Raw genomic sequence first — 15,751 nt, 5'->3', positions numbered from 1 at the left:
TCTATCCATGCTAACACCTTACCCCCAACTCAGTGCACCCTAACCATTGGCCGTGCTAATATCCCTTAGTGTCCCAAGATGTATAGATTCGAGGAATTTGTGGGGCTATGGGGGTAGGACCTGGATAAGATGCTCTATCAAAGAATCAGTGCTGAAATGATGGGCTGAATGGTCTCCTCCTGCACTGAGGGATTCTATGATTCTATCACCCTCGCAGTACTCCAAGATTACACCTGTCTCTTTGTAATGTTGGTCTCAAATTTGATGCCAAGATGACTTTCTAACCTCATACTTGTGCCATCACTAAATTTGCCTACTTTCACCTCACTGACATTGCCCAAATTTGCCCTGTTTCAGCTCATCTCCTGAAAACTTAATTCATGTCTTTGTTGCCTCGGACAGACGTTACCGATCCATTCCTGGCTGGTCTCCCACGTTTTGTCCTCTGTAAACTTTGCTGCACATGTTTTAATTCGCAACTATTCTCCTATGACTCCAGTGCCCCTGACTTGCATTGGATCCTAGTCAAGCAATGTCTTTACTTTAAAATTCTCACCATTGTTTACGAATCCTTTCCATGGTCTTGTCCCTATCTCTATAACCATTTCCAATCCCAAAACTGTACTCCTCTAACCTTTTCTGTTTCCCAATTATAATTGCTCCATCATTGATGATTGTCCCTTTAGTTGTCTTCGCCCCAAATTCCTTCCACATCTCCCTGCCTCTCTACCTCACTTTCATCTTTTAAGACAGGGTTAAAATCTACCTTTTAAACCAAGCTTTTGCTCATCAGACCTAATTTCTGCTGATCATGTCACCCAAGGTCATTGCAGTAGGAGTTCCTCGGGGTAGAGTCCAAGGTTCAACCGTCTTCTGCTGTTTCATCAGTGACATCTCCTCCATCATCAAGTCAGAAGTGGGGTTGGTCACTGATCATTGCATAATGTTCAAAACCATCCACAATTCCTCAGATACAGGAGCAGTCTGTGTCAATATGCAGCAAGACCTGATAACATTCTGGCTTGTGCTGAGAGGTTGCTGGTGTTGTGGATAGTTTGGAGGGAAGTCAGAAGTTGAAGCGTGACATAGATAGGATGCAAGACTGGGCGGAGAAGTGGCAGGTGGACTTCAACCCAGATAAATGTGTAGTGCTCTATTTTGGCAGGTCAAATGGGACGAAGGAGTATAATTTCAAGGGTAAGATTCTTAGCACTGTAGAGGATCAGAAGGACCTTGGGGTCCGGGTCCATGGGACTCTTAAATCGGCCTTACAGGTAGAGGATTTGGTTAAGAAGGCATATGGCGTATTGGCCTTCATCAATCGAGAGTTTGAGTTTAGGAGCTGGGAGATAATGCTGCAGCTTTATAAGACCCTAGTCAGACCCCAGTTGGAGTACTGTGCTCAGTTCTGGTTGCCTCATTACAGGAGGGATGTGGAAGCTCTTGAAAGGGTGCAGAGGAGATTTACAAGGATGTTGCCTGGATTGGGTGGCATGCCTCATGAGGATAGGTTGAGGGAGCTAGGTCTTTTCTTCTTGGAGAGACGAAGGATGAGAGGTGACCTGATAGAGGTGTATAAGATGTTGAGAGGTATTGATCGGGTGGATTCTCAGAGGCTTTTTCCCAGGACTGAAATGGTCGTTACGAGAGGACACAGGTTTAAGATGCTGGGGAGCAGGTACAGAGGAGATGTCAGGGGTAAATTGTTCACTCGGAGGATGGTGGGTGAGTGGAATAGGCTGCTGTTGGTGGTGGTGGAGCGAAATTCGATAGGGTCTTTTAAGAGACTTCCGGATGAGTACATGGGACTTAATAGGATTGAGGGTTATAGGTAAGCCTAGTAGGTAGCAATATGATCGGCGCAACTTGTGGGCCGAAGGGCCTGTTTGTGCTTTCTATGTTCTATGTTCCAAGTGACAAGTAACATTTTGTGCTATATACGTGTCAGGCAATAACCAGCTCCAACAAGGGGGACAATAAAACCACTTCCTCTTGACTTTCAACAGCATTATAATTGTTAAAACCCCCAAGCAACAACATCCTGACAGGGCTACCATTACCCAGAAATATAACTGATCTCGCCATGTACTCTGACTACAAGAGCCTATCAGAAGCTGGGAATGCTGGGATGAGTAGCTCACCACCTGACTTCACCGTCAACAAGGCACAAGTCAGGAATGTGATGAAATACTTCATATTTGTCTGGATGAGTGCAGCTGCAGTGACACTCGAGAAGCTTCAAGCAATCTAGGAAAAAGCAGCATGATCAGCACCTCATCCACCACCTTAAACATTTTCTCTTTTCACCACTAATGCACAACATCAGCAGTATCCTGTATCCAGGATGTATTGTAGCATCTCAAAGGCTCCTTTGAAATAGGGTGGCTAGAGATGAGCAACAAATGTCTGCAACTCTCATGTCCCACGAAAGAACAAAAAGTAAATGTGGCTCAGTGCCATATTTTGTTTTATAATGCTCCAGCGAAGTGCCATAAGATATGTGCGTAGTTGTGTGCTTCAATGTTTATTTATTTCCCTTTTATTAAAGGCTGAGGAGGATCAGAAGAAAAGAAGAAAACAAGCCAACAGCAATGAAGGTAATTGGGATTATAATTTGGGAATTTTGTATCTCAAGGATGTGTCCAAAAATAAAAAATGTAAGTTGTGACTTCTTACATTGTGTTCCACATCATGAGTTTGCCAATACTTTCAAACACAATGGTTTGACAACAGCTCATGCATCAGAAGAGAGAGCTGGGGAAAAGTTGCAGAGTGATAGTGGATTGACCATCATTTAAAATTATAAAGACTTAGAGTAAGTGAATGGGCAAAACTGGTATTTGGACTTCAGTAGACAATTGTGAAGTCATCCATATTGAACCTAAAAAGGATAAAACAAGATATCTGGGAGCATTCGAGTGCCTGGTCATTGAATTATTGTGAATGCATAGAGAAAATCAAAATGGTTAATGGAATATTGGTCTTTAAAACTAGAGGAATAGAATACAAGGGGCAGAAGTCATGCATCGGCTATATAAAGCACTGGTCACACTTGGAGTGTCATGAACAATTCTGGGTACCACATCTTCGGAAGGATATATTGGCCTTTGAGATAGGGCAGCGTAGATTCATCAGAACAATATCTGAATGAGGAAAAGGAGTAGTGACATGAGGAAAACCATCTTTGTTTTTCATTTTCAGGCAGGTTCAATAGAGGCATTCAAAGGAGGATTAGATTTCTATCTGAAAAGGATGTGCAGGGTTATAGGGTGAAGGAATATGAAGTGAATTGCTCATTTGGAGAGCCGGTGCAGATGCAAAGGGCTGACTTGTCCTCCTGTGCTGTAAAAATTCTATGTTCTGAGAGCCTGGACCAATGTTCCTTCTGTGTACGACCCATTTGCACTACACGGTCCCTTTAATGCCACATGGGGACCACTGGTTGTGCATTGCCTCTGAACCCAGGTTGCATTTTCGTGGTTATTATTTGAACATGAAGGGTTAAGTTAAACAAAGGTGATATTACATATGAACGTATAATTTAGGAGCACAAGTAGATCACCCAGCCCATCTAGCCTTCTCCACCATTTAGTAAGCTTATGTGTTGCTGTCACAAAAGTTTAAAGTTTATTTATTATTAGCCACAAGTAGGCTTACATTAACACTGCAATAATTTTCACTACTATGAAAATCCTCCAGTCGCCACACTTGGAAGTAAGTTATTGTGAAAATCCCCTAGTCGCAACACTCAGGTGCTTGTTTGGGTACAAGGGAGAATTTTTAGACCGATGGACCTAACCATCACGTCTTTCAGACTGTGGGAGGGAACTGGAGCACTCGGAGGAAACCCACGCAGACATGGGGAGAACATATGGAGAGAACATGCAGACACACCAGAGACAGTGACCCAAGCCAGAATCCAACCCGGGTTCCTGATGATGTGAGGTAGTAATGCTAACCACTTGCCACCATGCTGATGGCAGATCTGAATATAACCTCAACTCTGCATCCCCATGCTACCACTATAACCTTTCATCCTCTCCCCCTTGCTTAGCAATCTATTTACCTCTACCTTAAAAATATCCGAAGACTGTTTCCATCGCCTTTTGAAGAAGAGAGTTCCAAAGACCTTCAACCCGCAAAGAAAAATTCTCCCCATCTGTCTCTCAGATGGGTATCACTTTATTTTTAAACAGCGATCCCGGGTTCTAGATTCTCCCACAAGAGGAAACATCCTCTTCACATTCAGCTTGTCAAGATCCCTCAATGTCTTGTATGTTTCAATTAAGTAGCCAACAGATACGAACCTAGCTGGTCTAACCTTTCCTCAGAAGACAACTCTCCCCAGCCAGGTGTTAGCCTAGTTAATTTCTGAACTGCTTTTATATCTTTCCTCACATAAGGACACCAAAACTGTTCAAGGAGGTTCCATTCTTGCATATTTGACTAAATGTAAAATGTTATTGAAACATAGAAACCAAAAGCAGGAATGGCCATTTGGTCCTGAAGCCTGCTGTACCATTCATTATGATCATGGCTGGTCATCAGATTCAATATCCTGAAACCCCCTTCCCCTCCAAGAACTATATCTAATTTCTTCTTGAAATCACGTAACATTTTTGCCTCAGCTACTTTCTATAGTAGTGAATTTCACGCATTCACCATTCTGGGTGAAGAACATTCTCCTCACCTATGTTCTAAAAGGTTTACCCCTTATCCTCAAACAATGACCTCTAGTTCTGGACTCCTCCACCATCGGGAATATTCGTTCAGAATCTATCCTGTTTAACCCTGTTAGAATTTTATAAATTTCTGTAAGATCCCTGCTCATCCAATGAATGCAATCCTAACCCACTTAGTCTCTCGTCATATGACAGACATGCTATTACAGGAATCAGCCTGGTTAAATCTTCTCTGTACTCCCTCTCTAACAAGCACATCCTCAGATAAGGACAAAAAAATTGCACACAATACTCCAGGTGTGGCCTCAACACCAGCTTATACAATTGTAGTAAAGCATCTCTATTCCGATATTCAAAACCTCTCACTATGAAGGCCACGTACCATTTGCCGCCTTTACCGCCTGCCGTACCTGCGCGCTTACTTTCAGTGACTGATGCATGAGGATACCAAGGTCTCACTGAGTATCCACCTCTCTCAATTTATACCCATTCAATATTTGTCTTCCTAGATTGTGAGGAAGGGTGTCATAGTCTGCAGGGAGACTTAGATAGGTTGCAGAGCTGGGCCGAGAGGTGGCGGATGGAATTTAATGCGGAGAAGTGTGAGGTAATTCACTTTGGTAGGAGCAACAGATGTGTCGAGTATAGGGCTAACGGGAGGACTTTGAATAGTGTGGATGAACAGAGGGATCTAGGTGTGTGTGTACATAGATCCCTGAAAGTTGGGAATCAAGTAGATAAGGTTGTTAAGAAGGCGTACGGTGTCTTGGCGTTTATTGGTAGGGGGATTGAATTTAGGAGTCGCAGTGTAATGTTGCAACTGTACACTACTCTAGTGCGGCCGCACTTGGAGTACTGTGTGCAGTTCTGGTCCCCGCATTACAAGAAGGATGTGGAGGCGTTGGAGAGGGTGCAGAGGAGGTTTACTAGGATGTTGCCTGGTATGGTGGGGAGGTCCTATGAGGAGAGACTGAGGGATTTAGGGTTGTTTTCGTTGGAAAGAAGGCGGCTAAGAGGGGATCTTATTGAAGCATATAAGATGATTAGAGGTTTAGATAGGGTGGATAGTGATAGCCTTTTTCCTCAGATGGAGAAAGCTAGCACGAGGGGGCATGGTTTTAAATTAAGGGGGGGTAGCTACAGGACGGATGTCAGGGGTAGGTTCTTTACCCAGCGGGTGGTGAGGGATTGGAATGCCCTGCCTGCTGCAGTTGTAAATGCGTCTAGTTTGGGGGTGTTTAAGAGATCTCTGGATAGGTTTATGGACGAAAAGGGATTGGTATAGGCTAGTGGGTCATTGTTTTTGTAACTGGTCGGCGCAACATCGTGGGCCGAAGGGCCTGTTCTGCGCTGTAATGTTCTATGTTCTATGTTCTATGTTCTATTATTGCTACCAAAATGGGCAACCTCACATTTATCTACATTATACTGCACCTGCCATGCATATGCTCTCACACTCAGCCTGTCCAAATCACACTGAACTGCATACTCCTTACCCAGCTCACCCTCCCACCCAACTTTATGTCATCTACAGATTTGTTCTTAACACACCCTTGTCTGACTAAGTTTCTCCTAAATGCTATATTTGATCTGTTAGTATTTATGCCACCCAGTTCATAAGACCAAACAGGGTATATGTGGAGGAACTATCAAACCTCTTCATAATTAAAGATCTATATTAGGCCTCATTATCTTTCTTTTCCACAGATAAAAAGATCCAACCTGCTCAATATTTCTCTAGTGTTACATTTTCTGAATGTTTACTTACATGTAAACCTTTTATACACTTTTATTTTTGTAGTGTGGAGGCATACAGGATATAGAATTATTGAAGATTATAAGATCATAAGAAATAGGAACAAGGGCCATTTGGCCCATTTGATGAGTTTTGTGGAAATTTGAAGTTTTACATATCTATTTCATGACTATTTGAAATTGTATCCTGCTAGTTGTATCAGCCTGTGTTATGTTTGAATAGACAAAGTGCTAACAGACTGTTTACAATATGTCTTACAGCTCTTCCACCTCCTCTCCCTCCTCAGTTCTTCTCCACATTTGTTAAGGTCACAAACATTTTGAACTGTGACATTTTAATGCTAATTCTCAGAACAGTTCTCCAGCGCGCTGTGGATTCCACAGGACGATTATGGAGTGAAGCTATGGTACAGAAGGTATAATTTTGCACATTATCGATCACCGTCTTCAGTTGGTCATGAAAAATTAATTTGGCTCACATGAAAAAGAGATTGTATAATGCAGCTTCCAACTTGGAGCAATTTGAGAGTCAAATTAAATAGTACTTGCTGTCTTTATTATTTCATTTAAATGAGTTCCTTCTCCATTGTGCACCTTCTGCTTTTCAATTTAACCCTACAACTTTTAACTCTGAAAATTAATTTAATGCCTAATTGCTATAAATAGTTAGCAACTCAATTTTCATTGTATCATGCAATTATTGGGATGGTAAAAAGCAAATTGGATGATCTTTGTCTTTTAGAATCTGCCAATTCCATGTTGCTCATTTTCTTTTTTTAGCCATATTTAATGGCCATGCTATTCCTTGATGGGAAGGTAACCAGATGAGATTTTACCAACTAAGTGCAAATGCTGCTTTTGACAAGCCTTCCCGGAAGTGTAGGGAAATGCACTTCTTACAGGAAAGACCACTTAAAGGTTTTTCTTTGTACATTGTATTTGTACAGTCTCTATTCAATCATCTAAAAAAAATCCAGTTCCAGCAGACTCCAATGATAACAGAACTCGCTTTTTGTAAAACTCAAAGGAAATAAATCAGTCACATATCAAAACATACATTAAGTAGATATTTTAAACTAGGTGGGATGATTTTATTGGTTTCTTTGCCAGTGCCATAATTGCACACTTTGTTACTAACAACACATAGTTGTGATTCTGTGTTCCGTAGACTCTTCATCTGATCTGCATGGCTTTACAAGAAGAACAAAGACAGTTAGAGGAAGGAGTTGCAGAGGAAGATGTGACCTTTGATGTTTATCTTAAGGCAACAAGTAAGCACTGGACTGTCTTTTGAATTTGGAGCAATTCTGCAGTTCTTATTTACTCTGAAGCTCAGACTAGATCTTTCAAAATTGTACTTGATAGATAAATAATGGTGGTTGTGTTGCAATGGTCACTGAGATTGGTTCCACTCAGGTGGCACAGTCGTTGGTACTGCTGCCTCACAGCATCAGGGACCCAGGTTCAATTCCAGCTTTGGGTCATTGTCTGTGTGAAGTTTGCACTTTCTCCCCATGCCTGCCTGGGTTTCCTCCCACAGTCTGAAGATGTGTGGTTTAGGTTAATTGGCCATGCTAAGTTGACGATGGTGTAGGGGGATTGGCAGGGTAAATGAGGGTTACAGGGATGGGGCCTGGGTGAGATTATGGTTGATACAGACTTGATGGGTCAAATGGCCTCCTTCTATACTGTAGGGATTCTATGATTCACTTTAGCGAAATGTGGACCTAGTAATGTATTTCCAACTCCCCTTTACTTTCAGGCCAGATAAAGCAAAGTTCATCATCTGAATATCAGCTTTGTTGGTGAGGAACTGGCAGGGGAAATAGAATTAAAAGCTTTCAGACTGACTACAATTTGCACTTCAGGTCATGAGGTGTCACAATAACTACTCATCGCAGCCTCCTACATTTATCTGAATTCTATCCCAGAGACGAAAGCAAAATACTGCCGACACAGGAGATCAGAAATAAAAGCAAAAAATACTCAACATTCATTGTCTGGTAGCATATATGGAGAGAAAACCAGAGTTCGCATTTCAGATTGATGACCTTTTATCAGAATATTCTAACGAATCTGTTAGTTTGTCTCCGCTGGCAGAGTGCATGTGATTTTGTCTTGGGAGATTCTGTTGTGGATCTTGCCAGAGATTATTTGGCTCACCAGTGAGGGAAAATAATTAAAATTCCATGTTCATTCCCTCTGTAATCCACCGTATAGCCATTTCCACTGAGCAAGCCCTGGGATTCTTTATGTTAATGCTATTTTGTTTTACAAAGAAGTGTGTGATTTATCTTTGATGCTGTGCAGCCCTGAATCTTTATGAGCAGAAATAAGATAAGACAAAAGCAGGGACAATCATTACAGTTGAATTTGATCTCCACCAATAACACTGCTATCTTAAGGCCTGCAGTTATTTTGCAAACTGATTCAGGGTTAAAAACATGAATGAGGGATCATTTTCATGCTTTTGCATATCATTTTACATAAAACCAATGCTAGTACAAGAAGATTGGAGCCAGTTGTATTTTTCCAGTTATGCCTTTTTCTTTCTTAAACTTACCCTTGTGGTTATTTTGAAGGGGTAGGAAGCTCTGCAGTGAATGCCGAGAGCATCTTGTCACTTCTAGAAAAACTAAAACATGTACATCAGCTGGATGCCCAGAAGGACATGATTAACTGGACTCTGCAGGTATGCATTGAAAATGGAACCACAAATAATATGTGGATTTTAATCAGTATTTCTTTTTTCAAAAAAATTGAAACTAACATTATTCAATTATAGTTAGATAAGAGTATTAATAGTATGGGAACAAGGTGAGTTGGATGAAGTTAAGATTGAGATCAATCGTGATTGAACTGAAATGTGAAACAAACTCGAGAGGCTGAATGCCCTACTCCTGTTCTGATCCTGTTATGGAAGAAGTTTTGATACAATGATCCATGAATTAAAATATCAATGTCAGACTCCTGAACAGGAGACTGTGGGCTCAAATTTTGTGCCTTTCCATAGTCAAAGGGCAGAACATCTAGCCTATAATGATTCTTTCATTCTGGGCTTCTCCATGGAAATTTTATAATCTTAGTCTAACTGTTTGTGAGAAAGATTGTCTATCTGAGGCAACACTTTTCATAATTTAATTGCATTTTTAAGGAAGAGTTTCAGTGGGATTGGTACTACATGGTGTTGCTTCTGATGGGAGAATCAAGAACATAAGGCCGTAATCTTAAAATTAGAGTTATGCTGTTGAGGAGTGAAATCTGTACACTTCCAGGCAATGTGTGGTGGAAATCTAGAAAACTCACCTCAAAAAGCCTATGGATGTTGGAGGTTAGTTGGAGTTTACAAGACTCAGACCAATAGATTTTTGTTAATTGAGAATCACAGTGGATAAGGAGTAATGGTGCATAATGGCCTAATTGAATGATGGAACAGACTTGAGGGACTGAATGGCCTTCTGATGTTCCTTGACATGAGTTCTTTGTTTGACTGTTGAATCCTTCTGCCCAAACATATTGATGTGAATATAGTTTGGAAGAAAGAAGTAGGAAAAGGATGTTTATCTTTTCCTGATATAACCTTACAGTTTTGGGATCATCCTTGTAAAATTTTTTTGCACTGTCTCCAATGACACTGTCATTTTTATAATAAGCTAACCAGACTGTACAAAGTGTTTAAGTGTGTTGTAAGCACTGTTTGGCATTGTTTCTACTTCCCAATCTATTCCTCTAGAAGTAGGAAATTGGGTGACGGTGGTTAACACTGCTGTCTCACAGCGTCGTGAACCCGCATTCAATTCTCACCTTGAGTGACTGTGTAGAGTTTGCACATTCTCCCCATCACAGAATCCTACAATGAAAAGAGGCCCTTCGTCCCATCGATTCTGCACCGACGCATGAAAGGCTCTGACTTGCCCACCTGATCCCACTTGCCAGCACTTGGTCAATGCCTTGAATGTTATGGTGTATAAAGTATTCATCCAGGTACTTTTTAAAGGATGTGAAGCATCCTGCCTCCATCACCCTACCAGGCAGTGCATGCCAGATGTCACCACCCTCTGCGTAAAATGGTTTTTCCTCAAATCCCCCCAAACCTCCCACCTCTCATTTTTAACTTGTGTCCCTTTGTAACTGACTCTTCAAGTAAGGGGACAGCTGCTCCCTATCCAACGTGTCCATCCACTCATAATGTTGAACACTTTAATCAGGTCACCCCTCAGTCTTCCCTGCTCCAGAGAAAACAACCCAAGTTTATTGAACCTCTCCCTATAACTTAAATGGTCCACCCCAGGCAACATCCTGGTGAATCTCCTCTGCATTCACATCCTTCCTATAATGTGGCGACCAGAACTACACACAGTACTCCAGCTGTGGCCTCACCAAAGTTCTATACAACTCCAGCATGGTTTCTGTGCTTTTGTAATCTATAACCTGATTGATAAAGGGGATATGCCATATGCTTTTTTCACCACCCTATTAACCTGTCTTTCCGTCTTCACAGATCTATGAACAAATGCATCAAGGTCCCTTTGTTCTTCAGAACTTCCCAGTGTCAGATCTTTCATAGTATACTTCCTTGTCAAATTACTCCTTTCAAGGTGCATCACCTCATACTTTTCAAGATTAAATTCCATCTGCCACTTATCCATCCTTTTGACCATCTCGTCCAAAGATGTGTGGGTTAGGTTGATTGGCCATGCTAAAAGTTGTCCCTTAGAGTCATGAGATGCATAGGTTAGAGGGATTAGCGGGTAAATACATAGGGATGTGGGAGTAGGATCTGAGTGGGTTTATTGTCGATGCAGAGTGGATGGGCCGAATGGCCTCCTTCTGCACTGTAGGCTTTCTGTAATTCTAATTCTATAAAAATCTCCCTGTAACCCAAGATAGTCAACCTTACTGTTAACCAACCGGCCAATGTTTGTGTCATCAGCAAACTTACTGATCCTACCCCCATGTCTGTTTGTGTTTCCTCCGGGTGCTCTGGTTTTCTCTCACAGAAGGAGATGATGTGGAGTTGCTGGAGTTGAACTGAAGTAGGCACAGTAAGTAGTCTCACAACACCAGGTTAAACTCCAACAGGTTTATCTGGTAGCACGAGCTTTCTGAGCATTGCCCCTTCATCTGGTGAGTGAAGAGCTTGGTTCACAGACAGGGCATATATAGACACAAACTCAATTACAAGATAATGGTTGAAACGCGAGTCTTAACAGATAATCAAGTCTTCACAGGTACCGTCAATACAGGTGGAGAGAAGCTTAAGCACAGGTTAAAGAGGTGTGAATCGTCTCCAGCCAGAACAGTTACTGAGATTTTGCAAGGCAGGCAAATCATGGGGGTTACAGATAGTGTGACATGAATCCAAGATCCCGGTTGAGGCCATCCTCATGTGCGGAACTTGGCTGTCAGTTTCTGTTTGGCGATTCTGCATTGTCGTGTATCATGTATGTGGATATTAAGGAAGAGGATGTGTTAGAACTTTTGAATTCTATCAAGATAGACAAGTCGCCAGGACCAGATGGGATGTACCCCAGGTTACTGTGGAAGGTGAGAGAGGTGATTGCAGAGCCCCTGGCGATGACCTTTGCGTCGTCGATGGAGACGGGAGAGGTTCCAAAGGATTGGAGGATTGCGGATGTGGTTCCTATTTTCAAGAAAGGAAACAGGGATAGCCCGGGAAATTACCGACCGGTGAGTCTGACCTCAGTGGTTGGTAAGCTGATGGAGGGGCTTCTGAGGGACAGGATTTATGAGCATTTGGAGAGGTTTAGCATGATCAGAAATAGTCAGCATGGTTTTGTCAAGGGCAGGTCGTGCCTTACGAGCCTAGTTGAGTTCTTCGAAAATGCGACTGAACACATTGACGAAGGAAGAGCAGTGGATGTGGTGTACATGGACTTCAGCAAGGCGTTTGATAAGGTCCCCCATGCAAGACTTCTTGAGAAGGTGAGAGGGCATGGGATCCAAGGGGCTTTGGCCTTGTGGATCCAGAACTGGCTTGCCTGCGGAAGGCAGAGAGTGGTTGTGGATGGGTCTTTTTCTGCATGGAGGTCGGTCACCAGTGGAGTGCCCCAGGGATCTGTTCTAGGACCCTTGCTGTTTGTCATTTTCATAAATGACCTAGATGAGGAAGTGCAGGGATGGGTTACTAAGTTCGCTGATGACACGAAGGTCGGTGGTGTTGTGGATGGTCTGGAAGGATGTCAGAAGTTGCAGCAGGACATAAATAGGATGCAAGACTGGGCGGAGAAGTGGCAGATGGACTTCAATGCAGATAAATGTGTAGTGGTCCATTTTGGCAGGACCAATGGGATGAACGAGTACACTATCAAGGTCTTAGCAGTGTTGAAGAGCAGAAGGATCTTGGGGTCCGGGTCCACAGGACTCTTAAATCGGCCTCGTAGGTGGAGGATGTGGTCAAGAAGGCGTATGGTGTACTGGCCTTCATTAATCGAGGGATTGGGTTTAGGAGTTGGGAGGTAATGCTGCAACTTTATAAGTCCTTTGTCAGACCCCACTTGGAGTACTGTGCGCAGTTCTGGTTGCCTGACTATAGGAAGGACGTAGAAGCTATTGAAAGGGTGCAGAGGAGATTTACAAGGATGTTGCCTGGATTGGGAGGCATGCCTTATGAAGATAGGTTGAGGGAGCTGGGACTCTTCTCCCTGGAGAGGCATAGGTTGAGAGGCGACCTGATAGAGGTTTATAAAATGTTGAGAGGAATAGATAGGGTGGATTCTCAGAGGCTATTTCCCCGGGTTGAAATGGTCGCTACGAGAGGACACAGATTTAAGGTGCAGGGAAGCAAGTACAGAGGAGATGTCAGGGGTAAGTTTTTCACTCAGAGGGTGGTGAGTGAATGGAATCGGCTGCTGTCAGTGGTGGTGGAGGTGAACTCGCTGGGGTCTTTTAAAAGACTTCTGGATGAGTATATGGGATTTAATGGGATTGGAGGTTATAGATAGGTCTATGGATTGGTAGGTATTGATGTGATCGGCGCAACTTGTGGGCCGAAGGGCCTGTTTGTGCTGTAGTGTTCTATGTTCTATGAAGGCCACCTTGGAGAACGCTCACCCGAAGATTAGAGGCTGAATGCCCTTGACTGCTGAAGTGTCCCCCGACAGGAAGGGAACACTCCTGCCTGGTGATCGTTGAGCGGTGTCCTTTCATCCACTGTCATAGCGTCTCCATGGTCTTGCCAATGTACCATGCATCGGGACATCCTTTCCTGCAACGCATCAGGTAAACAATGTTGGCCAAGGCACAAACCTATGTACCATGTACCTGGTGGATGATGTTCTCACATGAGATGATGGCATCCATGTCAATGATCCGGCACGTCTTGCAGAGATTGCTGCAGCAGGGTTGTGTGGTGTCATGGCCACTGTTCTCATGAAGGCTGGGTAGCTGTGTACAATGGTCTGTTTGAGATTGCACAGTTGTTTGAAGGCAAGTGGTGGATGTGTGTAGATGGCCTTGGCGAGTTGTTTGTCTTCATCGATGACATGCTGTGGAGAAGATGTCAAAGCTTCTCCACCCCGGGAAAGTACTGGACGACCAAGGGTCGTCCGCCATGTCCTGAGGAGGCCTGTGTGGTTTTTCACTATGGCACATCAGAACTGTCGATTGACGAGTTGCGCGCAATAGCCTGCTCTTACAAGGGCACCTTTCAGCATCTGTAGGGGTCTGTTGCGATCCTCCTCATCTAAGCAGATCCTGCATATGCGGAGGGTTTGTCCGTAGGGCACATCAAGAATAGGAAACTTGAGAAACTTGGCATCGTCACCAGCAGCAACCAAGCCTCCGTAGAAAACAGTACCACCGCAGGGAAGTCCATTGTCGACTTGTCGGACAACACACTTCAACTAGACAAATCGAAGTTCTCAGCTGAGGGCTCAATTTTTGCCCCACCATCTAAATGGACCCTATCAGTCTTGCAGCAGACATGGAGGAATTCATCAGGTGAATGAGGCTCTGGGAGTTTTTCCACAAACCCCAAGAGACCAACAGCAAACCGATGAGATAACCAGTGAACCAGAACAGCCAACAGAGAGATCCGCGGTACAGCGACTGAAGAGGAAAGAGTCAAATTGGACTCCTCCGGAAGGCCGCTGCCCTCGATTCGACATGTATGCCCAAGCCGCTAGGATTGCCAGATTCATAAGCCACACTTGCAAGACAGCCCTGAATGTCACCCAAGCACAACACAATGCCATCCGCGCTCTCAAGAGCAACTGCAAAATTGTCTTCAAATCAGTAGACAAAGGAATGGCCACCATCATATTGAACAGAATAGATTCCTGCAAAGAAGTGTACCGACAACTGAACAATGAGAAACACTACAGACAGTTACCGGCAGATTCGACCAAAGAACACATCCGTCAACTCAACAGACTGATCAAGAACTTCGATCTGGACCTTCAGAGCACCCTCCGTGCTCTCACCCCACATACTACCCATGTTGGAGATCTCTATTGCCTGTCAAAGATACACAAGGCCAACACGCCTGGCTGTCCAATTGTATCAGGCATTGGGACCCTGTGTGAGAATCTCCCTGGCTACGTCGAGGGCATCCTGAAACCCATTGTACAACAAACCCCCAGCTTCTGTCGCTACACTACAGACTTCTTATAGAAACTCAGCATTCATGGAGCAGTGGAATCAGGAACGCTCCTCATCACAATGGATATCTCAGCACTCTACACCAACATCCCCCACAACGATAGCATTGCTGCAATTGCCTCAGTACTCAACGCTGACAACTGTAAATCTCCATACGCTATCCTACAATTCATTCGCTTCATCCTGGACCATAATGTCTTCACCTTCAACAACTAGTTCTTCATCCATACACATGGAACAGCCAAGGGGACCAAATTCACACCTCAACATCTTCATACACAGGTTTAAACAAGACTTCTGCACAGCATAGGACCTTTGATCAACACTACACAACAGATACATTGATGACATCAACAAGTTCCATCCCACCATCAGACTCACCTTGGGCGATCCTCCAGAATCAGTTGCATTCTTGGACACACGCATCTCCATTAAGGATGGTCACCTCAGCATCTCACTGTACCACAAGCCCACGGATAACCTCACAATGCTCTACTTCTCCAGCTTCCACCCTAAACACATTAAAGAAGTCAGCCGTCACAGACAAGCCCTCCATATACAGAGGATCTGCTCAGATGAGGAGGATCGCAACAGTTACTTACAGACGCTGAAAGATACCCTCATAAGAATAGGATATGGCGCTCAACTCATCGATCGACAGTTCCAACGCTTCATAGTGAGAAACCACACGG

At 43.5% G+C, this 15,751-nt stretch overlaps 1 protein-coding gene across 1 annotated transcript in view; it reads left to right on the top strand.

Moving 5' to 3' along the window:
- ubr1 (ubiquitin protein ligase E3 component n-recognin 1) overlaps positions 1–15,751 on the top strand; it is a 212,293-nt gene that overhangs the window by 128,808 nt on the left and 67,734 nt on the right. The window contains exons 24-27 of the mRNA XM_080202946.1: positions 2,549–2,597; positions 6,699–6,853; positions 7,606–7,708; positions 9,020–9,129. Of these exons, the coding sequence (XP_080059072.1) occupies positions 2,549–2,597; positions 6,699–6,853; positions 7,606–7,708; positions 9,020–9,129 (417 nt within the window). The remainder of the gene's footprint in view (positions 1–2,548; positions 2,598–6,698; positions 6,854–7,605; positions 7,709–9,019; positions 9,130–15,751) is intronic.

The sequence above is a fragment of the Carcharhinus amblyrhynchos genome, chromosome 14 (genome assembly GCF_965287045.1).
Source record: "Carcharhinus amblyrhynchos chromosome 14, sCarAmb.v2.hapA, whole genome shotgun sequence".
Lineage (NCBI taxonomy): Eukaryota > Metazoa > Chordata > Chondrichthyes > Carcharhiniformes > Carcharhinidae > Carcharhinus > Carcharhinus amblyrhynchos.
This window is presented reverse-complemented; position numbering and strand designations above follow the sequence as displayed.